This window comes from Dermacentor variabilis, chromosome 8 (assembly GCF_050947875.1).
Source record: "Dermacentor variabilis isolate Ectoservices chromosome 8, ASM5094787v1, whole genome shotgun sequence".
Classification (NCBI taxonomy): Eukaryota; Metazoa; Arthropoda; class Arachnida; order Ixodida; family Ixodidae; genus Dermacentor; species Dermacentor variabilis.
Genome location: NC_134575.1, coordinates 59,976,478 through 60,004,109, shown reverse-complemented (window position 1 = coordinate 60,004,109; position 27,632 = coordinate 59,976,478). Strand labels below are relative to the sequence as shown.

At 47.0% G+C, this 27,632-nt stretch overlaps 1 protein-coding gene across 2 annotated transcripts; it reads right to left on the bottom strand.

The window, feature by feature from the left end:
* Window positions 1-641: 641 nt before the first annotated feature.
* Window positions 642-26,990, bottom strand: drk (growth factor receptor-bound protein 2 drk). Of its 2 annotated transcripts, XM_075702182.1 has the most exons (6): window positions 26,506-26,990; window positions 19,352-19,449; window positions 15,477-15,624; window positions 14,573-14,710; window positions 12,498-12,626; window positions 642-6,717 (listed from the first exon to the last, which is right to left on the bottom strand). In XM_075702182.1, exons 1-6 carry the CDS (start codon window positions 26,581-26,583, stop codon window positions 6,544-6,546), a joined length of 765 nt encoding a protein of 254 aa, XP_075558297.1. In that variant the 5' UTR covers window positions 26,584-26,990; the 3' UTR covers window positions 642-6,543. The 2 variants fall into 2 exon arrangements, with proteins under 2 accessions (XP_075558297.1, XP_075558298.1); XM_075702183.1 differs by lacking the exon at window positions 12,498-12,626 and having other exon boundaries at window positions 26,506-26,987.
* Between the last annotated feature and the right edge of the window lie 642 nt (window positions 26,991-27,632).

Below are 27,632 nucleotides of genomic sequence, written 5' to 3'. Positions count from 1 at the left end.
ACTCCCAAATGCAAGCTTGCTGTAAAATTTGAGCAAGAACAGTGCAGCTTCAATACACTGAAGCTGAACTTTCTAGTAGGCCATGCGCCATTGGCTATGCTAGCGGCAGTTGACTTGCTAAATATTTGCTAAAGAAACATTGCTAATTGCTAAAGAAAGAAACACGACAACCAGACTGCTGCTCAAATCACCACTGAAATAGACGTCGGATACTGTTAACAGGAGGGATGGAAACATGCCTCAAGTTTATGCCCGTTCATTACGTCATCTACTGCGTATTTAGGTGGACAACAGCTCTACGTCTGATACATTGTGAACAAGGAACCTGTACAGGTTGCAAAACGTGACTTTGCGTTTTTCATTTGGTCAGCGACTATAATTTCTCATTAGTACAACAAGCTACCTGATCAGACAAGCTTTCGTCGAACTCTTGATTACAGTTGACTTAAAGCGTAAACTTGGTACTCGGCTGACATGAGGCCATTGTTAATTCAAGATAGTTTGACAGGCTGCATCATTCTACACTGTAGCCTTCGCAAAGAATCAAAAGTGGCTGCATGAGACTCAGTATGTGCCTATTCTGTGGTGCTCACTTTTGAGCACACATTTAACTCGTCATAAATCACACAATATGCAACATATAAAGAAACAATTCATTTTTATTTTGTTCTCAAGTAACAGGTTTACTTCTTTTTTTCATACCGGTCGCACATACACTTGTAGAACCACCATGCGGAAAAAAAAAAGCATCACACACACAACACACACACACTTGTACATGAAACTTGTTCAAAACAGTCATCACTCCAAAGCTCGCTTTGTGTTCTCACGACGAAAAAGAATTATAATAAAAGTCTTCTACAGGAAGGATGTCGTATGAAAGTATGGCTACAACTCGGGGACAGTGCTGAGCAAACAAGTGCGCGGAAGCACATAGAGTAAACACGGCACACCTCACATGCGCAGCTAAAGAAAGAAAAAAAAAAGGAAAGTGAAATATACCACTAAGGCTGTTGCCTCGTGTGCAGCAAGGTATTGCAGAAAGAGGTGACCAAAAAAACCTTGACTGTGCACGACATCACTGGAACGAGCAGCAACAGTAGTAGCCAAGGCAAGATTTGTTCCAGTAGGGGCTTCCTTAACGATGCTCCGTTAGGGTTTCTAAGAGATTTCCCGTGAAGCAAGCGTCAACTTAAGAGTCAATTACATTGGACAAATACCAGCAAAGGTGGTGCAACTTTGAATTGGGTGCTGCTTAGAATGCAGCACCTAGGCTTACCGTGGCACAAGGACTGAAGATACAGAAACACACTCGCACAGGGCCCCAGCGTTGGCCATGAACACGTCTGAAGCCTTCGAACGATCTGTGAGCACTTTGATCAACTAGGAAAGAGGCTGGATGCTCAAAGATTAGGAGTCAATGAAAAAAAGAAAGAGAGGCCTGAATCTGTGAAACTGCACAACGAAGCCATTAACAAAAACGTACAAAACAAAGTTGCAATAATAATAAAAAGAAGGCTGGCTGTCTGCCCTGCCATGTCTCCGCACCCGACCTCCAACCATAAAATGTATATGTGTGACCGCAGGAGTGTCTAATGTGGGACAAAAACATGTGCACACAAAAGGACAAAACAATGGAAGACATTGCTAAAGATGTGTCTGTTTGAGAAGCAAGGGGGCAGCCGTCATGGGCAGTTAGCGAATATAAGTCAGAAAACGAAAGTAACAGATAACAGAAACTCAAAAAAGAAGACAAGAAACATGCAATATAAAAAGCAGCCAAAAGAGGTCCTCATTATACAGGATGGTATCTGCTTCTTTCTAGCTCCCTAGTGGCATGACCAATCCATCTAGGCCAGTCTTAGACTTTAAACAGACCAAGCCATCAACTACCCAAAAAGTACTGTATGCTTTGAGTTTACAGTGTAAAAAGCAGCGAGCGTAAGGCCCAGCATTGTTGTTCATCACATGCCTGCAGTAACAAGACCCCACATACGTGGTAGGAAAAAAAAAAGAATTAAATGCCGTACTATGCGTATGTATCAACATACAGTGTTGTCTAAATGAAATGTGAACAGGGCAGTCCAGTCATTTTCCCAGAATACAGAAGTCAGTAACACGCACACTGGTCCCATTTCGAGGTGCATTATCAGTTACACCAAGCTACTGTGTAGGGCAGTAGAGTTCCATCTGTCGATGTCCGACAAAGAATACAATGGTTTTTATGCACAAAGAACAGTGGACCATGTGACACACATGAACATACAAACAAAATGTCCAGCGTTTGGGTTTTGCTTCTCTGGCCTGAATTTGCCCCTTCACATTTCACACAGTCACAACTGTATGAAAAATCCGCATTAGCATGACAGCAACTCAGTAAACTGGCCTGGCATATGATTGTGAGAGTCTAGAACGTCACTACCGCATTGTAGCCGGTGTAACACACTGGTTCGCCAGGTTCCACTGCGATTCAACAAGTGCGCCATCCACAGCAAAAGTTCACATGCCAAACACATGCGGCAAATTCAGTGCAGACAACAACGCTCACGAGGTACACCAAACCAGCGAAGAAAGCTAAATGCCTAATTTATTCATGACTCCCAGTACAATGGAGAAATAGAATGACCCTGCAAAGCCCTTAGTGAAAGTTTGCACTGTTTGTGCTGAAGCAACAAAGAAGCTCGGAGCAAAAACCATTGATGATGAACGTGCCTGGTGGAGCACCACAGGGATGCTAGGAGCCTCAAGGTAGGCCAGGGAGAACTGTGCTATTTCACCATTCAAGATGCCATACCCTTACACTGCCACTTTCCTGGCTCACGTTTGAGTCAGGCTTGGAGGCTGCCGAGGCAGCGATGGCCGCAGGTGGCAATGCACAAGCGAGGGACACGACACACAAAAGATGCAGGGGAGGGATACGGCTGACTAGACGACACATTTCACTGCGGCCATTGCCTCGTGTCCCAAGACAGTGAGGGAAGGAGTAGACAAGCCTCAGGAACCCCGGCCACACAGCCAAAAGCCAAGTCGAGGCCCTATAGTGAAGGAGCAGTGCCAACGTGGTAGAATAGAAGTAAAGCAGGGGACAGTTGTGGTGGCAGATAGAGTAAACGAGACGGCAGCCCCTGATCATGCCTCGGGGTGAATTGAAGAAGTGGTGCTGCGATGGCCCAAGGTCGCAACATGTCTGTGATTTCATCACGGTGCTCGAACCAATAATGGTGCGTGTGGTTCGAAAGAAGACGAAAGTGGAGGGGGGGGGAGGAATTAGCAGCATATATACATACACACGAACACACACTTTTCACTTGCACGCTGCTGTCTTTGAACGGAGGATAAATGAGGCAAAAACAAGGAGTGACTTCAAAACAATCTTTGCAATTCAAAGGGAACAGAAACAGAGAGAATAATGGAGCAAGAGAAAAAGCGAATCGTCCCTGGCCCCACAAAAAGAAAAACAATGGTGGGTGGTAGGCGAGCAACGGCTGAAAAAAGACAACTCCAGCTCGTGTAGCACTGATGAGGGATGTGACAATTACTCTGTGTTGCACGGTAATGTTACAGCGCTACGCTCACTGTCCTATAGCCATGCAGCTGATAACGAGATAAAACAAGAGACACAAGCAGCTCTCCAGGCACAATCTGCGAGGAGACCAGCCTGAGCTGTATTGCCAATGAAGGCCTTATGTGGATCGCATGGATGACGAAAGTGGGACTAAACTTCGGCATGCTCAGTGTCAACAGCTATGCATGAGCAACACCACCGCAATGACGTGTTCGTAGCCACGGCAATTAACGCAAAATAAGAAATAAGTCCATTTGGGCTAAACAAAAATTTTTCCCGCAGAACATCTGCAAGTTGCACAAAGAGATCTGCAAAGCTATCCGAGACTCGCGACGCAAATCAACTGTTCGCACATCTGAAGGCAACCCTTTCAAAATGCAGCGAAGAAGCTTTCGTTTTGTTAACATTTCTATGCCACATTTGGTCATTTCTGTATGCAAGAAAACGTGCAACACCCAGTCGACAGATGGCACCACCATAGAGGATTTGCTACACATTCTGCTAGCTTCGCAAGTGGAACGAAACCACAAGTATACTACACACATGGACAGTTAGAGTTGCCTACAAATTTTTACTTCCGGAAAAGCAACAAACACAAGCAACTCCATGAAGTTGGGTAAAACGAACACAGTGCTGGCAGAAAACAACAGCTGTAACACTGCACTTAAAGAAAGGCTTGGACTTTTTTTCTCTTTAAGCTGGGTCACGACGCCAGCAGCAGCTTGAGACAATGCAGTGCCAAGGTAGCCCCTTTCTGGTGGCCTCCCAAGGAATACTCATCTTGTGGGCTAAACAGAAGTCTCCCGACAGCAGGGTGTCTGGTTCCACTGACTTCCACAGAGACGGCGTGCTTTTGGGCAAATTTTTAAGCATCACGCCTCACGTGATGCGAAGCTCACAGGATGTGACAGAAAAGTGAGCAGACTACCACTTCCTCCAAATGCCGAAAAACGTTCACCACAACGCATGCCGGATTGTCTTTTCCTATGCCACGGGCGAACCCGCCTACTTGCAAGTATGGCCTACTCGTGGCTTGGCACAGTAGCCGGCTGACCTTACTACTAACCGTACTGTTACGGTGCCTTGGCAAATGAAGCAATATGGAACCCAGAAAAGCAGCAGTGTTCACTGTGCTTTTCTTGAATGCAACAATGCTGACATCACACGACAATTTCACAAAGCAGATAAGAATGTGCTGCAAGGAGTTGCCACCCCGTCGATAAAAAGAAAGGAGAAAAAAAATAATAAGCACTGGCTATAAACTGCGTTTTCCAGAGCTGGCAGAGCCGACTCCTTCAGACTACTTTGTTTTTTCTTTACCAAACTTTACCAAGCCTTCTCTTTGAAGCATGGTGCCTTCCGAGGGCTGCTAAGACATTGTCAAATGCCAGTGTCTCGCAACTCATTTCACAGCACAGCTACGGCCATTCCTCGCCGTGATCAGACCTTCGCACTGCACTGCCAAGTGTGTGCAAGTGTTTCTGGGGGCCTCCCTCTTTGCACCGTGCAGCTGCGTGCGCTCAGCTACACAGAAAGCGCAACTATCCGGGCAACAGTTCAATGTGCCACAGCCTCCATGCGAGAAGGCACCTGCGGCAAGCATTGGCACGAGACGTCGCACTTGCGCCAACACACATCACATCCGTCTCCGAAAAGCGGGATAACGTGTCTGTGGCTGCGCAGGGCGTAATTCAGCCCAGCATGATGCTGGCCGAGGTGATAAGCTGTACTGACTTTCATCATGGGGGGAGAAGGGATGAGAAAATCTCTGACTGATGCAACGTACAGCGATTGTTGCATCGGATGCAGCTATGTCACCCCTGTGTGGCACGAGTGCCCTCTCACCGACAGTGATGCTTGCACCTTGCTTCGGTCACAGCACTGGGCAACTGTAACAAGCTAGGAGCCCAGCGACGCTCTCCGAAGCTCAGAATGCAACTAGGAGGCGGCGCGTTTGTCCCAGAGCAGAATGTGCATCCCTCCCTTCGGCAGAATGGCCCACATGATGGCTAAATTGTGCACAAAATAAAACATGGAGAGAAAGATTTGGAAGGGCCTCACAATCGGAGACGGTAGTGACCTGGTGTAAGCCACGCCCACAACACGCAGCGCATTCATGTGCCGTTCAAGTTGCTCCTCTTACAGATAACACTCATCTTGGCCTGCAACATTTCAGTTTGGAAGTGGCAACAAATACTACTGGCCACAGCTCTGCAGCAATATAAAATGCAACCAGCTGCTGTGACCAAATTAATTTTTTTTTTTTTGAGGAGGGGAGAGAGACAACTGGCCTGGCATCAGTCCCCCATTGAGAAACAAAAAAGCACGAAGAAACGAAACGAGGACACGCTACTGGTCCCAGCAATCGTCCAGGGACACTCGCAGCATTTCTCATGACTTTGTGACAGACCTACACTCCCGGTGATCTGTCAGTGTCTTTAGCTCGGGAGCAAACAAGTGGCGTCGCGGCCACCTGTCTTTCGGTGCCACAACTACAGTGGGCTGCGGAAAAGGGCACCTTGCACTGCTGAAAAATAATGACTGGTGGGCCTGGCTGGCATATGCAATTCGTGCTGCCAAGTTGTAGCATGACAGAAACAAGATGAAAGAAACGGGCAAAGACCAGCACTACACTCACACCTGAAGTTCAAGGAAAGTTTTGTTGCAGAAAGTTTGTCCTGCAAAGTCACACAGTCGTCTTTCGTAACTAACCTTAAGTCTGAGTGTAGCACCCATGTATGCACGTTTCTTCCTTTGCACCATTTTTTGCTGCACTACGATTCGACAATACCAAGAGCCCCTTGGGCCAGCTGGCTAGACAGAATTTCAGATCACCAGTGCGGTGCGGCTGGTGGACAACACACCCTGCCCCTGGCACCCCACGGTGGAGGGGGGGGCCTGTGCAGGGGGAACAAGACTGTGACAGCAGCGGTGCCTTTTGCCGGGCATGGACGTGTCGGCCTCGTTGAGAGAGCGCACTACGTGTGGTAGGGCACCACGTAGGTGGCTGGGAAGTAGCCGCGGCGCGAGCCGATCTCGCCCTCCCACCAGTTGGCGTCCGAGCGGTCGTGCACGTTGATGATGTCGCCGCGGCGGAACTCCAGTTCCCCAGACTCCTGGGGCTGGAAGTCGTACATGGCTTGCACCAAACACTGCACAGAGAACGAGACCCGCCCAGTCAGATGCAGCAGCCGGAACACCCATGAACAATTGTTGCAAGTAGAAGTAATGCAATCGACAACTTCCAATTCCCGGGGATATTCTCCGCCAATGCATAGACACACTGTCTGTTCCACAAGCTTTTCTATTCATCACTCTTACATCACCCTACTTGCATACATATCTCACGCTCATCAGTCCCCAACCAAGCTTCTCGTGCATGCATGACAACTTAATTTTTCAGCATCCTTCTTTCCCCAGGCAGCCAAGTACTGGAATGTCCTTCCGCACAATGTCATTGCCATCCCCTGCCCATCATCTGTTTCTTAGAATACGACTGAGTACCTGTAGCTGCCATTTCAAATGTCTTTATTGTTTCTTTCTGTATGTCCCACCCTTATGTAACACACCTTCGTGGTTTAAATGGGCACTAACAAGAAGCACTAAATCAATTTAGTCGGCTACAGTGTTCTTCGAAACCTCTATTGTCATTCATTTCACGATTACAGGTTGATTACTAGGATAAAGAAAGTCGCAGTTTTGCCCGAAAGGCAAAGCACTGATCGCGATAGCAAATTAGAAGATAGCTATAAAAGTAAGGATAGTAGTTTTATCGGCAGTATGAACTTGTAAACATTCACTTACTAATTAAATTAACAAGCACGGTGCCATGCGCGGACAGGTAAACATGAACACATCTCGCTCGATGATCGTGGAAACTTGCTGTCAGAACAATGGAGGAAAGAACTACGGCAGCAGAAGCGAGTGAATTGACCTTCGCGCATCTCTCACTTCATCGCAAACGAAACGCCGAAAGCAGTGCATATGAAGCTACTGGCCCTGTGCGCACTCTGCAAACACCGCCAATCGCTTTGAAGATGAGGCTCGCACAGGCGAGCACTTTGGCCACGTCGGAGATCGCTTTCAAGATACGGCGCCCACGTGGCAGAGCCGACAGCATTCAAGTTCACATCAATGCCATCACACATGAACTGACCCGACTGAAATGACTGCATGGTTGGGTGAACGTCAACGTGTAGGCAGTAAGACTATTTTATTACAACGTGCCTTTGAGTTCGCAGACAACACAGATGCCCTCACTGCAAGCTCTGCCATGTGTTCTCTTCCATGTTTCTTGTGACTATACATGAAAGCCGCCACTAATTTTTCCCTTCCAGAAGACAACACAATCTTGCTTTGCAAAGACCACATGAAATAAAAATAAAAGGAAGTGCTTAAAGGGACAGTTTATATAATAAAAGAAGAAAGAAAAGTTGCCAAGCTTGACGTTACAGAATTTTGAAAAACACAATGATGCACAGGAACAAGCCAAGAACACAAAACAATCCAGAAGGGTAGAAATGAAACACCCATATTCAATCACCACAAGCCAACATATAGCATATTTAATGAGAAGCAGAAACAAAATTGTGCATCCATTCGCTTGGCTTTCTTAAATTACGTAAAGGTCACACCTCCACAAGGTAAATCGACATTTCAATATACCCATACGCTATAGCCAACCATTGCATGCCACTGCCAGTGATGCTGCGGTCAGCATGACCTGCAGCAAAGTTCCCAAAGTTGGAATACTACAGTCGAACCCACTCATAACAATACCGGTTTTAACAATATATCGGTTATAACAATGAGAAGCTGCTGCACCGTCAACTTTTGCATGTTGTCCATGGTGAAATACCCCACTTACTACAATGCCCCAATGCCACATTATCGGTTATAACAATGAAGTCTTGCTGCTGGATGTCCGTGCCGAAAGGTAGTGAAATACGAAATCCTTGAAAAGAAAAAAAAAGAGTAATTTGAGCCGCTGAATGCTGCTCTGCTGCTCCAACAGCCGCTGCGCGCTCATTTTCCAGCCTTCTCCGCGCAACTCTCTCCTGTCGCCCTTCCACCGCTCTGAACACGAATGGGCTGCACCCACAGCTCTACGCAGCACCACCCTCTAAAACAGAAATGGACCGCGCCGACTGCGCTTCTCCCAGGTTACCCACTGGCTCTTCATTCAGCACAGTTCGTTCTGCAAACAGCTTAATCGCTCGCATTCATCTTTGCTGGTTGCGTCAAAATCGTTCCCGGCCACATAGTTTCTTAGCCTCGTTTGACTCGCTGCCAAAACAGAAGATAGGTGATCTGCCCACTGATAATTGGTAGTGCACGACGTTACTGGTGAAAAGAAAGAGCACGGCTATAGATATGGAAACTAAGTGCTTCTAATTGATGAGGCAATCGTCGCGAATGTGCTTGCATCGGATAGCGACGGCAGCGATGACGTGTTAGGGCAGGCTGCCTCAACACTGTCCTCACAGGAGGCCCGGCAGATGATTCAGTTTCTCCGGTGCTTCGTTTTTGTGAGGAACCTTCCGCTGCACGATGTGGAGCACCTGGACGCTTCGAAGAAAGATGTTGGCATGCTTCGTGTAAAGCATGCAAGATTGAGGGACATAGGGTTTTCTCGTGCAAGCCAGTGAGTACATGGCGAGATGCTTGTGGCGATCTCGGCTCAGCGTTTCTTCTGGATTTTTCAAGTTGACAGGCTGCCGCAGCAACCTTCTTGCATTTTTTAAAAGGCCCCTTTTGGGGACACCAAAGCTATGCCTCGATGGAGCTCACGTAGCTCACGTATCGCTTGCCACCCATGACCCCTCTTTGCAGCTGTTATAGCAGTGCCACTCTTAACACCGACAGCCGCAGCTTGTTATACACAATCGGATCACCCAGAAAGCAGTTAAACAAGTGAACACAATAAGCAGCCGGATGGAGAAAAGTGGTGGGGAGGGACATTGGCCTCCCTGCCATTATAGTTTTCTCACAACAGCTCTGCCAACTACCTATTCCGATTTTTTTTTCGTGCAACCCGGTTATAACAATTTTATCGGTTATAACAATGACATTTTCGTGGCACCTGAATATTGTCATAAATGGGTTCGACTGTGTCGCACAAGCAGACAATGCTGCTACACAATGCGTGCCTTTCAACACTCTGCAAAATGAGATTCAATTTACTGGGGTTCTTACTTGCACGTCTAGTTGATAAGGTTGCATTTGCAGGATTGCCAGCATGGCCTAAAATGCCATACATCAGCCTGTACCCTGTAAAATGATTCGCTCGTGAACAGAACACAAGAAAATGGGCGACGACACACTGCGTTTCAATGCTGCTTATGAGGCAAGGTCATCCCGGGATGGATTGACACCAGTTATAACTTGACAGGGCTTCTGCATGCCTATGTGAAATCGAGCACAGTGGCGTTGCTCCAGCAGACTGCCCAGCTACAATGAGGCAGAGATGCCAGAAGACATGCTCGTTATGTAGCCAGCACCTCTGCTGCACGGTGCTCCATGCTGCATGTTACTATCCTTCTTCGAACTCACTGCGGTGATGCAATAGTTGTGCAGTTAACACGTTGCAGTGGCCTCCCCTAGTTCAAGGTATGCTGGTTAAATAAAAGCACAGAGCATTGTCTCAAGATATCCCGAGCGTATTGGACTCCATTAGTGCAAGAAGCCCAACCAAATCACCTGGGATGCCGCGACTTCCAGGAAGAAGTTCAGAAAGGAAAGAAACCAGCAATAGTGGTAACATGCAGAAATATACATCATTTTTCTATCAAAGGCTTTCACCATGAAAGCCCGAAACCAACAAAGGCAGCTACACAAGAGGCATCACTGATGAATGATGGTGCTTTCTATCAGAGCATTGCCAGTCATACACCAAAGGTTTTTTTATCAAAGGCTTCCAAGTTCTTCGTGCCGTCAAAATTTGACGAGCCAGGAGGTTACTTTCAGCAAAGCATGCTGGTGTATGCACCCCCAGGTGCATGAGTGTTAATAGCATGAGCGATGCATACAAAATCTTGTAATGAGTTGCTTGGGCCTGGGCAGGAAGGGTTGTTCAGTTCCAAACAGCTTGTAGATCATTCTGGAGGGCTCAGGCTCTGCTCTTGGCTTGGCTTGGCTTAGTGGCCGAGTTCACATGTTGTTATGGAGGAGCCACAGTGCTGTACAGAGGGCGTGCTTCTCCCACAATAAGCAGGCACTGTTCGACAATGAATCAGTTTTACAAAATGTTAGAGACATAACTGTCTTTATGACTACTCACCGCACTGGAGGCTGCAAAGTGTATTTCAAGGCAAAAAGGGCTTTGGTTCTGATTGCCTGTGGTCTTTTTAGTCCGCACGAGAAGACGAGCACCTATGCAACAAGTCTAAATGTGGCCACTGCAGCCAGAGACCAAACAAGCCTTTGTTTACCCATTGGCTCAGCCCCAAAACCAGACGAAGGAAGTTCCGAACATCCCACGTTGTAGCTCCTTCACATCTGCCTCCACAACGCTGCCATCTTGAAGGCATCGGCTTGACAACTGCACTCAAGAGTATAGGCGACTAGGACTAATACAAGTGCAGTCAATTAGTGGACTGCAACCAAGGACACTTCTAAGTGCACCACCACGGCGATGGACGGTGAAGTGAAAGATTTCAACAGGCAACTCTCATAATCAAATAATATGGTATCCGCAAGCTTCAGTTCTGCTCGTCTCGGGAACATTGCCAGAAACAAGCTCGTTTCCTACAGACTGGGTGATCCACTCTGCACATGGCAAGGTCGTTTTGAGATGCTTGCAATCAGGTGAGCAGAAAAAGGATTCTGTGAATGCACCGCCCTTCTGATTAGGCAGCCTGTCAGTGGACCTTTTACAAGAAAGGCCATTACCCCAGTGCACAACACAGGCGTGGGCTGCAGCCATAACCGTGCTGGCGACACGTCTTCCAGGTCGAAACTAATTGCAGCAAGTTGAGGGGGCTTTCCAGAGTTTTTATCACACACCCTGGTGTGCAATTTCAGATCTCACGTGGCCACACTGGTCATAGACACACCAGCATAGTGCGGAGAAACCCTTTAGAAACAACATTAAAATTAAGACCCACAAAAACTGTATGGTGTGCTGTGCATTCCAGGTTCAAAGTTTTGTGTTTATCACAGCAGCTGCAGTCAATGCCAGAGAGATGTCTAGACATGACAAAGAGTGAAAGAAGTTGTAACTCTTCTGGAGCAACTGTCTCAACCTGTAGTTTTCCACCTGCTCAGCTTTGTAGCTAAATACTAGCAAGGCGATGGTAGCATCATGCAATTGCTGCTTTTGAATTTGCCCCACTACCTGCAGGCCTGAAGCAAGTAACTGGCTACAACTTGTTCTGCAAACTTGTGACACAGCTGGAGAAGTAGTCACCAGTGCATCCAAATCATCATCAAGGTTCCCACGATGTCAGCTAAAGTTGAGCAACTCAGCACCAGGTGCCTGCCGAAAAATGTTTGCTGCGGAAAGGGCAAATGCTGCTTTGGCATTTTATGTCTTCAGCCACGTTCGCAGCAAAAGCAGCGAACAGGGGAGATCAAATCGGTCATTAAACCACAGGAATGCAAGTGGCCCTCTGCAATTCGAAGCTCTGAGGCAAAGCAGCAACGCAAAAGAAAGGGACGAGGCACGCAACACGGGACGCAACAGAGCAGCCACAGTAAGCAGACGACGTTGATTGAAGCAGACATTGCAGAGTTCTGCCAGGTCACTTGGCAGCCAATGGCAAGTAGCCGAAATGAGGGCAAGACGAGGTGGCATCCCAGTGACCGTCCCTCGTAGGAAAAGTGGCCTTCTTACGAAACGAAAGACAAAAAAAAGCGTCTTCGGCATCGGCCGAGCGTACAGCAAGCTGTCTGGCAGCAGAAGTCGTTGACTGGCGAGGTAGAGCGTAAATACCTGGCTCTTGTCTTCCTGTCCACCAGCTCCAAGTCTAGCTGTCTGGGCAGGGTCATTTCCTGTCGGAACCTTGAGCGGTGTCAATACGCGCTGATGCCGTGGCTGAGGTTGCACTCCGGGGATAGCCTCCTGTGCGTGGCATCCCGTGTTTGAGTGAGGGTCAGCAGGGTCTACTAGGCCATCAGGTAATGGCTCTTAGCGGACAGTGTACTACCACGCCAGAATGAAATGAGATCACTAAAAACCAAACCAGAAGGTGCACTTCCCTTTCCACACTGAACTGTGTGTTTGAGAGAGGGAATGGTGTGTTTCATTCACATACTAGTTCTTTAGACTAGAGAACATAGGTTTGTTTTGTCCAATGCATACTTCATTCAGGCATGACACTACTATCCAGGCACTCATACGGGCATGCGCTTGGCAACGCATGCGTGTTGTTGGTCTTCAGTCTTTCCTGAAAGTAAATACTTTCCCATTTTGCATCTTTACTTTTGTTACTTTGTCTGCTTTATGCAAATACTGGCTCAAATGGTCCTTGGGCATTAGCCTTTGAATGTCCACGAAATTAAAAGCATGCAAACATCCCCGCTGAATGCTTCAATTGTTGGATATGCATGCTGTTTCATCTACATGTGCTTTGCATGTGCGCAAGCTTTGAAAACTGCTTTCACTATATGCAGCGTCGTATTGCTTATACCGTATTTACTCGCATAATGATCGCACTTTTTTGTCAGAAAAATTTACTCAAAATCAGGGGTGCGATCATTACATGAGTTAAATTTCCCGCGAAAAAAAAAAATTTTTTTTCGTCCCGCGTTTGCTACAGGACACCAAAACAAAAATTGCGACTGGCGGAGCAAGCCGAACGCACCGAACGCAATTTTTTCTTCTTCTTGTGAGTACATTACGTGCATTGAAACAGTTTCTTCCGTATCAGTAATGAATAATAATGTTAATATCGGCAAGTTTGCGGCAATAACGTAGCCATGTTTACTTTGAGGGGACAGAAACAGACGGGCGTGCTTAGCTGCCAGTGACATAGAAACACATGGCCGGCACGCTGCGGAAACTACGTCATTTGTCTTCACTACAATCCTAATACGGCACATTACCGCTAAGGTGGGCGAACATCTTAGCTGTGTTACAAGCGTCGGCGTATTAATAGGGTACACTTTTAACGTATCAGTGTAAACGTGGCTACTATCGCTGCCGCTTGCGATTCGTTGCGCGCCCACAAGTGCAGATGAGAAGAATCGAAAGGCGCCTTTTTTGTTGTTGTTGACAAAAACCATTATAAAGCCTACACATAATAAAGGCAAGTTTGGTTGCAGCCTTTTTTTAGTCATGGAAGTGCAGAAAGTGATGAAAGTAAATGAAATCAGGCATCTACTTAAGAATGTTTGGTGCGTGCAGACCACTTGGTTTGTCTTGAAGAGTCGTTCGCATAGCGTTCGACAGACGGTAAGCACGATCAATATTAGCTAGACTTGGCAAACAACATATTGCTGCGGCAAGTTCAGGGTGCGATCATTACACGGGAAATAAAAAAATTGAATTTTGACGACAAAATTCAGGGGTGTGATCATTACGCGAGTGCGATCATTATGTGAGTAAATACGGTAGTTAAGATATTCATGACTCTGGTGACTTCCGTTATAAGCAGTCTACACTGTGTATATAAGAAGCTTCTTGCTGCTGGGTATTGTGCAGAACACTTCTACAGTGTCCCATAGTGCGCTAAACCACACTATCCACATGCACAGCTTACTGCAGATTGATGAAATTCATTATGCGCATGCATGATCATCACTTGTTACCACCGGTGGTACCACCGGTGATACTCCTGCTTTCCTGCAAATGCTGATGAGGAGGAAAGAAGGTCGGCATCTTCGCTGGACCGTACGTACTTGGGCTATCTTTACTACCCGACTTCCTGCCCAATCATCTTACATGCATCAGGCAAAATGTGTGCTCTGATTGCATGTCTCATGAAGCGGCTAAGTGTAGCTGCAGGGCAGCAACAAATGTGAGCCTCTGTTAAACGACAAGTGAGCACCAGGTGCAACCATCCTCACCTCCTCGGGGTGCATGTCGCGAAGCTTGATGTCCTGGGAGCGGCTGACAGAAGCCGACCGGTGGTACTCGACCAGCTCGTTGAGCGAGGCAAACTTCACCACCCACAGGAAGAACTTGCCCATCGTGTCTCGTAGCACCTGCACACATTCGGTTGGGCAAGAGAGGGTCATAAAAACGTGTCTCGCGGCAAGCCAGGTCGCGTCTAGGCATTGGATACTTCCAAAAGGTGAGTTGGTGTCCCTGAACTAGCGACGTTGCCAATTAATCGAGTGATGCATCATCTGCAGAAGTCAAGGGTCGAGCCTGTGGGAAATATGTGGCAACTTGTGGCTGCAATCTGTGGCAACCTACATTCTTGTTTTCTTCTTCAGCTTTTTTATTTTTTAAATTCAGCCACCCCCCACATTGCACGAAAAGATACACTGCATGAAGCATGACCTATTACAATGCATCTCAACTTGTAGAATTCCTTAAACAAAATATTCCACTTGTTTTTCAGAGTATTTTGGACAAGTATTTTGCTTCTTGCAAATGACCGTGGAACTTGGGAATGTCGACAGAGGAAGCAGTTTTACGGTCAGTTTTTAGCTTAGATCCCTAGACTTTAAGGCTATGGTCAGAAGCACTGGTTGTCAAGCAGCTAGGACCAATGAATGTAAAGAGGTCTCGGAAATCCCTTTAGCATAGAAGAACTCTGTCCATAAAATAAAAACATTGAATACAAAGACGTCTCCAAACCATTCAAATGATAAGCTGAGCATTCTGGGGGCAATTTCAGGTTTGACACAAGGGAGACTTGCGCAACACTTGTTCAATTTGCTCCACGGTATGTGTTAAAAAAGACTGTGCCGTCATTGAGCACTCAAGCTAGCGGACACACTCATACAAGAAAGACCGACGCACCTTGAAGTGCTGGACACCGTCACCACAGCGAACTGAGAGGGAGAAATCACCCGGTGAGCTCTCGCTGACGCGAATCAGGAAGGCTCCCTCGTGCTTATTCGACAGCAGCTTCTCTGCGTCGGCTCGTGTAATGCGTCCATAATACCAGCTGCAGGTAATAGATGTAGCACAAATTACAGTCATACCAAATAAAGAAAATGATTAAAGAATCACAGTCACTTTCAATGCTACAAAAAATTGTAGTGCATGCCAAAGAGCTTGATTACCTCTGTCAGCAGCTACATCCTATGAAATTGCGATTGGTAGTGATAGGCATGCAACTTTTCTGTTAATTACTTCCAATGCCACAAAATCAAAGCGATAAAAATTAAAGCTGTCATTTAGCTGTAACAAAGAGAGGCCACTTGGGCACTTTTGTAATCATTATTATTAATGCTGCTGCAAGCCAGCACTACCCTACTCTGAAGATCACCACACCATCTGTCATGCTCGCTTCCAATTCATTCTTAGGCACTGGAAATATTTCAATTAAACAGCCACAACTTTTTCTCTCGAACTACCGGCTTCCTACCTGTCGGACTTCCGACAGCATAGGCGTGCACAGAATGCCTATGCTGCCTGCCCTAGCACATGTGAATCTCTCTTGGCAAGGTCTATGGAGTATTGTAAAAAATAACCATGACTACATGCACAAATAATAGCACATTTGACTCGTTGCTACGGCGCTCCGAGTCTATTAGCAGCAATGCCGAGACCTCCCGACATCAGAGCCATAAAGAAATGCCCACGCCGAACATTCAGCTGCTTCCAAAGAAATCAGAGACGCCACTTGATCAGAATTCGATCAGCTCTCAGTCAGATTCCCAGTTTAACGGTAAAGGCACCTACAGAGCACTCTCAGCTTGAGTGTGGTGCTCTGAGTGAGCAAGGCAAACATGTTCTGAGCCCTCAATTTCGACCAGCCAATGTAAGCTGCACTGCAATGGTGCTTAGAAGTGACCAGTCAAATCTGCCATCAGTGACACCTTGAGGTGTCACTAAAGGGAAATGTTAAATCAGTATACTGTTTCAAAACTGTGTTTCATTGGTGCAAAAATGTTGGCTATTGCAAAAAGAAAGGGGACAGGGTGCCACCGCACACTTGCTTTAAGTCACAGCTTTATGCATTCAAAACCTCGAGGGTTGCCAGTGGCTTGCATAACGGAAAAAAAACAAAACAAAAAAATGAGAACCACGCACAAAGCGCAAAACGTGCAATGACATCAGCCGAATTTTTCAACATAAAGAGAAAAAGCGAGAACAAAAAACTGTGGACGCTCCAGCTGTAATGAGTTAACTACAATCGCAATGCATGACGGAGAAGCCAACAAACCATGAGCAGCTACCATCCCACCACCAATGCAGCCAAACTTCAACTGATCATGAACTCACTGCAATAGCCGATTGAAGAGGTCTACATTCAGTGCTGCAAAAGCCACGTGACGAAAATTAAAGCAGCCATTTTCCTGTATTCTAAGAGAGCCAGGTCACTCGGGTGCTTTTTCCCCCCTTAATGCGGCAGCAGGTTGGCACTGCCCAGCTTGCGTGCTTACTTGAACTCCACTTAAGCCGGCCGTGATTAGCAAAATGGAACTAAGAGCAACAGCTCTGACCAATAGCAGCAACTGTTACCATGAGGCTAAGAAATCACATAGAAGACGCAACAACACATTTGGCCTGGCTCTATGTGGTAGAGAGAGCAGGGCTGGATGAAGAATGCCCACAAACAATGGCAGTGGGCCCGGAAAAGCAGCGCAGAGGCTGAGCGCACGTGTTGATACCAGGTTATGTATAGACCATGAAGCTATTAGGCTAAACTGAGGGGTTTAATGTCCCAAAGCTGCTGCACAGAGGACTATGAGGGGAGGAGGCGTAGAGGGGTCAACTTGCGGGTTAATTTTGGCCACCAAGGGTCCTTCGTTTAACACGATCGCTGTGGCACCACTTTTTGAAGTCTTGATTCCTGTGCATGATGGCCTACCGGTTAGTTACCCGGCAGTTGTGATTCTTTGAAACTTCCTCAAAGTCTAGAGAGGTTGCGCGAAAAACCCACAGATAAGAAGCAACAATGATTTTTGCTGCCTGTTGATTTCTAGCAAAGATGTCGCTTGCGCTCGGCAGGAAAGCTTGGAACAGTCGCACAAGGAAGGTAACTGCTGCATGACCCCCCCCAGAGACCCATGGTGCAATGAACGTGTTAAGGTGCATCCGAACTGTCAAACATGATTCAGAAGGAGGTGAAATGCAACAGCCGCAGCTGGTCACTGAATCTGTGACTCTGTGCTCCAAAGCAGACTGCCATGGCAACTTAGTCACCGCATAGAAGGTAAAGGCACTAGGAACCCATGGAAATCACAACTGGCTCATAACACAAAACTGATGATCTTCACGTTCGTGCTTGTGACGCGTACAACTTGGAATTTGCGGCGATTCCCAGAACTGACCCACAAACTACTCCAAGACAGATATCCTTGTGGAAGTTGCAATATATGCCTGGTTCCAGAAACAGTATTCAGTATTCAATGAGTGTATCATCTTATGGTTATCACAATAATTCGAGCATAGCCATTTCTGTTGTTCAGGACGTTTTAAGTGCTAAAAGAGCCTTAATTTGGCAGGAAATGTCGTCGTCATGCAAAAAAGCACGACTCAGTGGTGCCGATGTTGACTAAAAGCACTAGAATCAGACAACCTCATCTACTCAGTAAGTGGATGTGATGCTTCCTTAAATTTTTAGCCAAATCTGTGCCTTCCTTGTCATTTCAGAACTGTCCAACTGTTAAAAAAAAAATGTCCACTGTGATCAAAGCAGACAAGGGACAAACTTTCCCTTCCGAGTTTTGCACGCCAAACATGGCACCGGTCATGTCAGTATATGTCACAAACTTCATTGAATTTTAGGATTTGTGCATGTTTTATTGCTGCTCTGTGCACTATTCATCCAAATGACCACTGGCACATGGAAACTCACTCTATATCGATCAGCATTGATCTTCGTGTCAGAGAAAAAGTTGGGCAGAAACCATGAGGATGACTGTCACAGTTAAGCGATAGCTTTCTCGTAAACCTGCCGAGATATGCTGCTAAGGGCATTCGCTGGTTAGCTGTATCGTTCAAATGCTATGAGGTGTGTGGGTGCTGCCACACTTAAACCGATTCAGACGACCCACATTACAAACCACACTAAAATCCTCGCGAGACCACACATTGTGCACTGGTATCAGGTTCAGCCTACCAAATCGCCACCTTTGACTACACTGTCTTCAGCCTTTGCACAGTTTGCCAGTAGCCTCACCTTACGAAATGGGGTGAAAAAGTCAAGAAAGCTTCGCTTCAGAAACTTCGCTCAGTTCATTGTTAGTTCATTTGGGAAAACACAGAGAAATTGTACACTCCGAATGTTAGAGAGGCAGGAACTTGCTGCCGTCTGCTGTCACGCATGACACACTTGCCAAGTATGGAGCCAAACAGGACAGAGGCTCAAAGTGATTGCCACTGGTAGAGCAAGAAACGTCGCTGGAGCCAACTTTTCGACACGGGAACCTGTCTTCTTCAAGGCAGCAAATACTTTCCTTGGCAACAATTTTATGTGTGCATAGCTCCCTCTCCCACACCTCTCAATGGGGGAGGAGCAGAGCAAGCTATGCGTAGGTGGAGGAAAACTGAGCAACGTGCACATAAAAACGATACAAAGGAAAGCCAGTGACGTTCCTTGCTCAACAATTGTTTGCCAAGTATGAATGCCTTGTGATGTGTGCTCCTCAAATGCATGCTTCCTGGAGCTAAGTGTGAGCTGCCCTTTCAACGTAACTTAAAAGGAAGGGCGCAATACTCACTCGTGCTTCTTCATCTCGATGTAGTTGCTAGGGATGAGGCCCTCCTTGGAATCTAGCTCAGCCCGGTACCAGTTCATGTCGTCCTCCATGTTCAGCACCTGCAACAGCAGGCATTGCATGTCTTTAGCAAATTGCAGGTATGTCTTCAGGCCATGAAAGGGAGAAAAAAGATCACAGGCCCAAAGAGTGCTTTAAAAACTGGGCCAAAATATGGCTGCAAGCGGCATTAGAACATATGCGGGCATATATTTCCAGAAAACATGCCAATAAAAGAATTCACATATTCCCTACACATCCCAGTAAGTGTATTCGGCTTGGACATCAATTTACGAAAAATATAGCCTCATCACCCAGGGTAAGTGGATATGGCTAAAGGTTTCACTTGAAGTGTACATAAACAGTATAGTGATCGTAATGGTTAACAAAGGAATCTGGTTACACTTATATTAAGCCAAGTGGAGCCAAAGCATGTTTGGATTTTGAATACCTTACAAGAACCACCAAGGAGATGATCAGCAGCCCACCAAAATATGTGAAAGTAGCGAGGATAAGCAATTTAAAAGCGTGTACGAAGTTCACTTATCCACAGTGATGCATTTGAAACAAATGCTTTGGGCTCTGTGCCCACTACAACTTTGTCCACTCACATACGCGGAAAACAAATACACTCTCCGTGCAACAGAGAACGTAGAAAGCGCAATAAACACACCTGCTCTAACCAAGCAATAGGCAAACCAATTTAAATCAGACCAACCTCTAGCAAATGGTAGGAGCAAAACTTAGTTGACTGATTGATTCAAGGGACTAAACGTTCCAACGTTAGACTAGTGCTATGAAAGCTAGACCACCATAGTAAGGGAGCTCTGAAAAAATTTTCCCCACCAGGATTTCTTTATCGGACACCCAAAACTTGGCAAGTGATGTTTTTTTAAGTTCCACTGCCATTCCAATGTGGCCACTGTAGTTGCGAATAGAACATGACCTTGCGCTCGCAGCCCCCGTTCCGTAGTGCGCCGTGCTTGCTGCCGCCAAGAATCCCAGTAACAGACCCTACAGTAATCTCGGAGGCCACAGTAAGTAGGTTGCAAGCATTTGCAACCTACTTACTGCACAGTACAGTAGGTTGTAAGTATTTGCCACAAGCGGCGCTCGTCTTCTTTTGCGGAGAGGAGGAAAGGAAGAGGGCACAGAACTGGGTCATAAGCTCATGCGGCAGGCATCTAGTAAAGGAGGCAATGCACAAAGTCAAGTATAGTTTGTGCGCACTGAGCTTCCAGTATGTTGGTGCAATATGTACCGGTCGCGAATACAGGTGGCGCGCTCTGCAAGCTCTGCAACAGGTGCAGTTGGGCAAAGGTGACACTCCCCTCATCGTTCTGTGGTCATGGTTCGAATATGCGATGTTCTCTATGTGATAATTGCTTTATGTATTATGACTGTAACCGATGATGTCAATGTGACGCCAAATCACCTAGCACATTTATATTTTTTTTGCTGTTGTGGCAAACGTGCCACTACTTAGTCACAAATGCAGAAAGTGTGAAAAGTTGGTCTATCATCCACAGCACGGCCTGCTATGTGTGAAATGGAGTGTAGTCTTCAGATAATTCATTTATTTGGAGATACAAAGACCCTTGATTTTTGCCAGGTCATATTGTTAGAAAATCTGTGACATTTTTCATGAAAGAAAGAGAGACTGGAGAGAGAGAGAGAGAGAGAGAGAGAGAGAGAGAGAGAGAGAGAGAGAGAGGTTAACCAGAGATTATCTCCGATTGGCTACCCTGTACTGGGGGAAGGGCAAGGGGATGCGATAGATGAGAGAGAGAAGGATAAAGAAAAGGAAAGCAAACCCTACACACTGCCCTTGCCGAGCACACGGATACAACGGGCCACAGGATCAACTGGGATCGCTCGAAAATTATCGGCCACGAAAGAAACCTAAAATCGTGGCTGTATCTGGAATCACTGGAGATACAAAAAACACGTCACAAGCTCAATCGAAATGAGGGAACCCTGCCGCCCGTCATACACGCGCTGCTTACATCACGTTCTGTAGCATACATAAGCTTCCATGAACCTTCCGTCATCCCATTGTGAACAAGGCTTCCGTAGCGAAGCCGAAACCTCTTTTAGATTCATTCATTTTTTAGCACTTCTGTTGGTCGGTGTCCTTCGTTTTATGTCTTCAATGCTTCATCCCGACCAGACGGGCTTCCGTCGAACCCTCGATTTCAAGCCCTACACATGCACGTACACACGAACTGTTTCTCTGGGCACTGTCACACAGCCCGCAAAGATGTTCCTAGTCTTACACAGTGTCACCATACAATCCTACGTCACACAGTGTACAGTCACAATCTGTCAAAAAGTCCTGCGTGTTTTAAGTACCACAGCAGCGCCTTCATGGCAGATCGTGCTGAACACAGGAGAATATCAAACGGACATATGTAATGTTAGCGTACCAAACCAGTGGTTGCAGTCCAAGTCAGAATCATGACATTGGTGGTCCCTCAACAACACAAGTTGTTGCCGCACAACCATACCATACCGATATTATGTAAGTGATTGTAAAATGTGCACCAAAAAACTTTAATGTGAGAGGAGGGTTTCATAAGCCAGAAGAGATGCCAAAACAAAAGATTGGTGGCAATCCCACTTCCGAAGTTCCCAAAGCAACTCGTACTGCGACATAATGGATATTAACAATGTGTGCTCGGGCCTAGTTAATTTTCTTATTGGACTTACTTGAATTCTGAACTAGCCAAGACAGACTGAATGTAACAAGCTTTGAATGCATTCACTGCGTTACAACCGCTCAAATACAAGAAAAACATTATAAAATCCATGGCATCAGAGATCTACCAAGTGGGGTTTCGGAATGAAATTTAAAATGTGGGACTGATTTTTGCTTTCCCTTCTAATACTCAAACCATTAACGAAAAATTAACAGAAACAGAATTCTGAAGTAATATTTCTATCAGTCTACAGTTCTAAAATGATTTATTGTTTCCTTTTGGTGCCCCCTTTTAAAGGGACACTGAAGAGAAACACCGAATCAGTTTAGGCTGATAAATATTTCAAAAGTGCTGTCATTATTCGTGTGGTAAGAGATGGGAGAAAAAAAATGGGGGCCAAATTTTTCCCTATTGGATTTCGTGCCAAAACTCCAGCAACGGTACGTCTCTGTGATGTCGCCACTGGTGCCAACCTTATTTTCTCGCATTTGGGCAGTTGTGCACATGGCGAAGTAAAGGTCTTCAAAATTTGCTAAGTTCAGTTTTGCGCTCCTTTAGAACACGATGTCGTCTGCTTTAATTGATTAGAGATTAACTAGGCCCTAGCAGACGACGTAGAAACCCATGACGTCACGGCAAGTTGGTGCGGGAGCTGTCAGAGGGCGTCCCCAACTGTACATTTTTTTTTAGCCTCTTTTCTGGCTTATCAGGCCTGCTGTCACGGCAGCGTGGTATTTTTTGGTATTGTTAACGGCTAATCAACTTATAGATGGCTCGCACTGACGTCATCTTCGGCGCCATGTCGGTGCACCAGCACGGTGGGCGGCTGCGTCCGCGCACGTTTTTTCTCCGGGCGTCAAGTGTCCGGATTAATTTTTAATTTTAACCAGCAAACGTCCTTTAAAACCACGGCACGCTGGACAAGCGTTCTCGTGCATCGCACCATCGGAATGCGGCCGGAAGTCGAACCTTCACCCTATTTCGCATCCGTAAGTGGGACCGCGAGAACGCCGGGAGTTTTAAGAGAGACACGTTTTCCCAAGTCGGCTTTGGCTTAGGCAAGCACAGACGGCTCGGCTTAGACAGAAGCGAGAGCCCCAGTTCTCCAGATTCCGCCCCCGTTCCGCACAGCCGGCGCGACTTCCCCGAGCGGGGCTTATTTTTAGCCCAGGCTCATCACTTGCTCGCGATGGGGGGAGAAAAAACAAAAGAAAGAACATGCAGACAGAAACAAGCCGCTCGAAGAAGAAACGAAATTAAAGAAACTAAAGAACTAACGGCGCTAAGAAAAGAAGCCCCCAAGGCTCGCCGCGACCTGCCATGCCGGCAACGCCGGCTCCACGAGGAAGCAAAAATCCTTCGGACTGTGGGCTGTAACAAGAAGAGGCGGGTCCCAATCAATATGCCACCTCGTGAGTAGGTCGCGCGGCTGATCTGCCAACCGGCGGCCCCGCGAGAAACGACTCTTCGCCGGCGAGCGTAATGCACCCGTCGTACGCGAACGAAGGTCATCTTTTGGAAAAAAAATTAATAATACAATGCGACGCTTGAAGTCTCCAGACGACTGTACGGTGGGTAATCGGGGTTCCGATTTAATTTGGACCACCTGACATTTTTTAACGTACACCTAAATCTAAGTACGCGAACGGTTTTTGCGTTAGGTACCCGAGAGTCTCGTTATTTCTGCACTTATCAAAAAAGAAATTAAAAGTGAGGTAGAAAAAAAAAAGCCTCACTCCTACTCGAATGCAATAACGGCCTTAAAGGCCATACGAAAATAAACGATAAGGTGTTTGTAAAAATTTAGCGGAAAAAATGAAATGTCGACACGGCACGCCTGGTGGCCATCTACAGAGGAATGCGGCCGTTAAATGCTGGGAATCGAAGTTCGAACCCGCGACCTCGACAGACGAAACATAGCCGACGAACGGCGCGTCGGAAAAGGCGGCTGTTCGGGCTGGTGGAAGCCAAGTTCGAAATTCGGCCGAAATTTGTTTGATGGCGGTAGCTACAATTTGTACATGAATTTCTTCTTCCCTTTCTTATTATTTTCTTTTTCAAGAGGGTGCGTTTTGCGCTAGGCAAACTACATGTAACCATTATTGCCGGCGTATTTTTAGGCTGCAATCAGGACGAAACTCGTTCTCGGTAATTGCAACCCAATGACGACGAGACTGCATTTGTCGTTTGGACCACTGCTGCTACGACTAATTCCTGCAAAAATAGCTTTACCAGCTTACTTCCTTGTTACACAAATCGGCAGAGATGTTGCGTACTTGACAACGCAAAGCGGAACTGTATCAAATCCCCCTACGTTTTTTTTTTCTTCGTTATGGCGGTTCTTTCGTGTTGTATCTAGAGAACGACGTCGATACACGCTGCTCAATCCGGCAGGGCTGGTTCATTGGCTCCTCCGAAACTGGGCCTGAAAACGCGCCCATCCAAGACCACCTAGAACAGTGTTCAGTCAACACCAGCCTCAGCAGAGTTGGAAGGGCGCGCTTTCGGGTTCAGTTTTGGAGTGACGTAATCACCGTGGCACCATGCACAAGTTGCGGAACCAGCCTCCGAGGTAGTCAGTTTACAATTAAGATAACAAGAACGGCAAATTGGTTAGAACCACGGAACACCCGTATAACTTCGCAAAAGTGCTGTTTATCAGCTACCAACAGGGGAGGGGGTAAGTGGGTTTCCCAGAGAGCTTCTGCGTAGGATACCGACTTCAGTGGCTGCGCCAAAGGAGGCATTGGCCAAACTGTCAGATGGCAGTTTTGTTTCTGTCGCGGTCTGCGCAACTCCGTGAAGTATACGTGCCACTTAGTAACCGATAAAGAAAGACTACAAATCGCGCACTTGTAGCTCTCTCCCGCAAGATCGCACTATCAAACTAGGAAAATACATTGAAACTTTGCCCGGACCTAGCAGAAGTGATGGTGGCACGCAACGCGACACCACAGAAGCAGCAGCTGGAGGCAGTCGCGTCCCCTTCTAGAAAGGACGTCGAGATAGCGCACGGCAGTCCAAGATTTCGACGAACCCGATACTTCCGAAAAAAAAAAAAGACATGCCCGTGTTTCTTTTCTTTCTCAACGGTTTCACCGAGGTCACCCGGTCCCCGATCTGCAAAAACAAGTTCCTTGCTCCCGCGCCGGTTTCTGCGCGTTCTTTCAAGAATGCCGAGAAGACCAACTGGTTTGCAACTACTGCTACTGAAAATCGCTGGTCCCGCGAGTTACCGAACCGTCCTGAAAAAAAGAAAGCAGTAGGAAGACGATTCCCTCGCAGAGCGACGACTTCCCTGCACAAACACATTAGAGCTAACTGTCGAACACACGACAAAAAAAAAAAAAAAAAAAAGGACCACTGCCAGACAAGGAGATAACACTTGGAGCCTGAAACCTCTAGGTCAAAGACCAGCACGGTGATCGGATTAACCCGCATAGAAGGCATGGAGGCCCAGCCAGCTGGCATGACCCGACGAAAGCGGAACGAGAAGGCAGCCGGTAGACGGTCAAACGAAGAAAACACTTGTTGGCTGCTGCCGCTGATGCGGCGAACTTGGAAAGCAACAAATCTCAGCTGCAGAGCGCGGTTACGGCGCGTTGGGCCGAGCTCAGCCGTGTCGGCGAACCAAAGCAACATCAAAGCGGCGACAACAAAAAGAAAGCGTTTTTCTTTCCTCCTCCGATCCCTAGCATCATTACACGACGCCACGAGCACGGCTACCTCTTGTCTAAAGCAGCGGTACGAGAAAAAAAAAAAAAAAAAAGAACACGAAATTCGCTGCTCATGGGAGGGGTCGTCCGTGCCCCTTCTCCCCACAATGCGAGGACCTGTCGCAACGCCGGGGAAGCAAGTGGGGGACGGACGTCGTCGCGACAAGCCCGCCGAGCAAATCAGGCCGACAAAGACTCGGAATGCCATGCATACGCGCAAGAACGACCGCCTTTCAAAAAGCCAGCAGCAACGGCGCCTCGCTTTCCTCCGCCTGTATTATATCATTCTTTAAAAATTCTTTCACGACGCCAGAGGGCTGCTTGCCCCCGCTAGACAAGAGAATTCGCACTGGCAAATGCGCCCATCTTTTGCCCCGCACGCCGACGTTCGTTGTCGGCCCAGTTATCGCCGCGATAGAAAAAGCCATTCACGTCATAGGCGAGGAACTACAAAAACAAAATAAGAATAAATAAAGGAGCAGGAGAACGGGGCGAGACACGGTATCGTCACTAGCGAGACGGGAGCAGCGTCAACAGGCCAACCAGCCGTACGTAGCACGTATACGTACAGCGGAGCTGCTCATAAGCGAGTCGAATGCCGTCAACGCGCTCGGCTGCACACAACACAACAATCAAAACACGGGCACCACCGCCGTCAGGAGAGCTGCTCGCAGCGGTTCGGCGGAAAAGCCCACCGCCTCACCTTCAACACTTGGCCCTTGCGAAAGCTCAGTTCGTCGTCGGCCGTCGCCGTGAAGTCGTGTTTCGCGATGGCTTCCATGCTTCTCCGACTTGCGCCGAGCCCCTGTGGCTGCTCACTTTCGCTCACGAATGACTCTCTTCTTGGTCGCGAGGCCTAGCGAAGTGCACCAGTTCCCCGACGGGAACGCCGTAGTGAAATCACGACCCCAAACGTCGGTAGCCCGCTGGCGCGCGTCTTCCTCTAGTTGATTGTTACGCGGCTCGGAGCACAGAAACACACCTCGAGAGAGAGCACAAGGAGCACGTGCAGATCCGACGATCCCGAAATTGTAATCCGAGCTGCACAAGACTTGGACGACGTAGAACGAAGAAACCACACCGCACGAGCACTCCTCGATCAACGCACACTTTTCATTTCGAGGAACAACCGAACGCAGCAACAGCCACCGAGCGCGCAGGATCACTGCGGATGGACACTTGTCGCGGGTAAAGTAGGTCTGAGTCACTCGCCGCCTCAACTTGCACGCTGCGAACGCTGCTCTCATTTATGCAACCTACGTCTAATAAATGCAGGCATAAAACCTTATTATATTTTATTGTGCGCAATTACGTGCATGTATTATTAATTTCTGGCTAAATACGCAACTCAGATATGCGGCACTATTTGATGAAGCGGACGCAGTAGAGATTTTGGACTTTGGCACCCGAGATCATGTGCTCAAGGCCTTCAAAACACAAACACTTCAAAGAATTCTTTTTACTGCTTGAGAGCCTGTGATTGAATCAGTAGTTAACGTGAATCTTCGCGTAATTTCATTTTTATTTGTTTACCTGATTTATATTTATTATTTCTAGCCATAGAGTTTCTTGTTTTTAACTACTTGCTTACCCACACGATGGACAAATCTATCCATTCTGTTGAGGCGTTGCGAGAACTGAACAAATGTTGCCCCAAATGACGAATGTTAGAAAGAAAGAAAAAAAAATGCTTGCGCACTGATCAGACTCTAATAAAAGTTTGTGAGTTATTGCCTCTTATACAAAGCGCACAAACTACAGAGAACATTGCAGTGTACTCTGTGGTATTACTAGCTTCGCATCTTTAACCAGAGCTGGAATAAGTCGCTT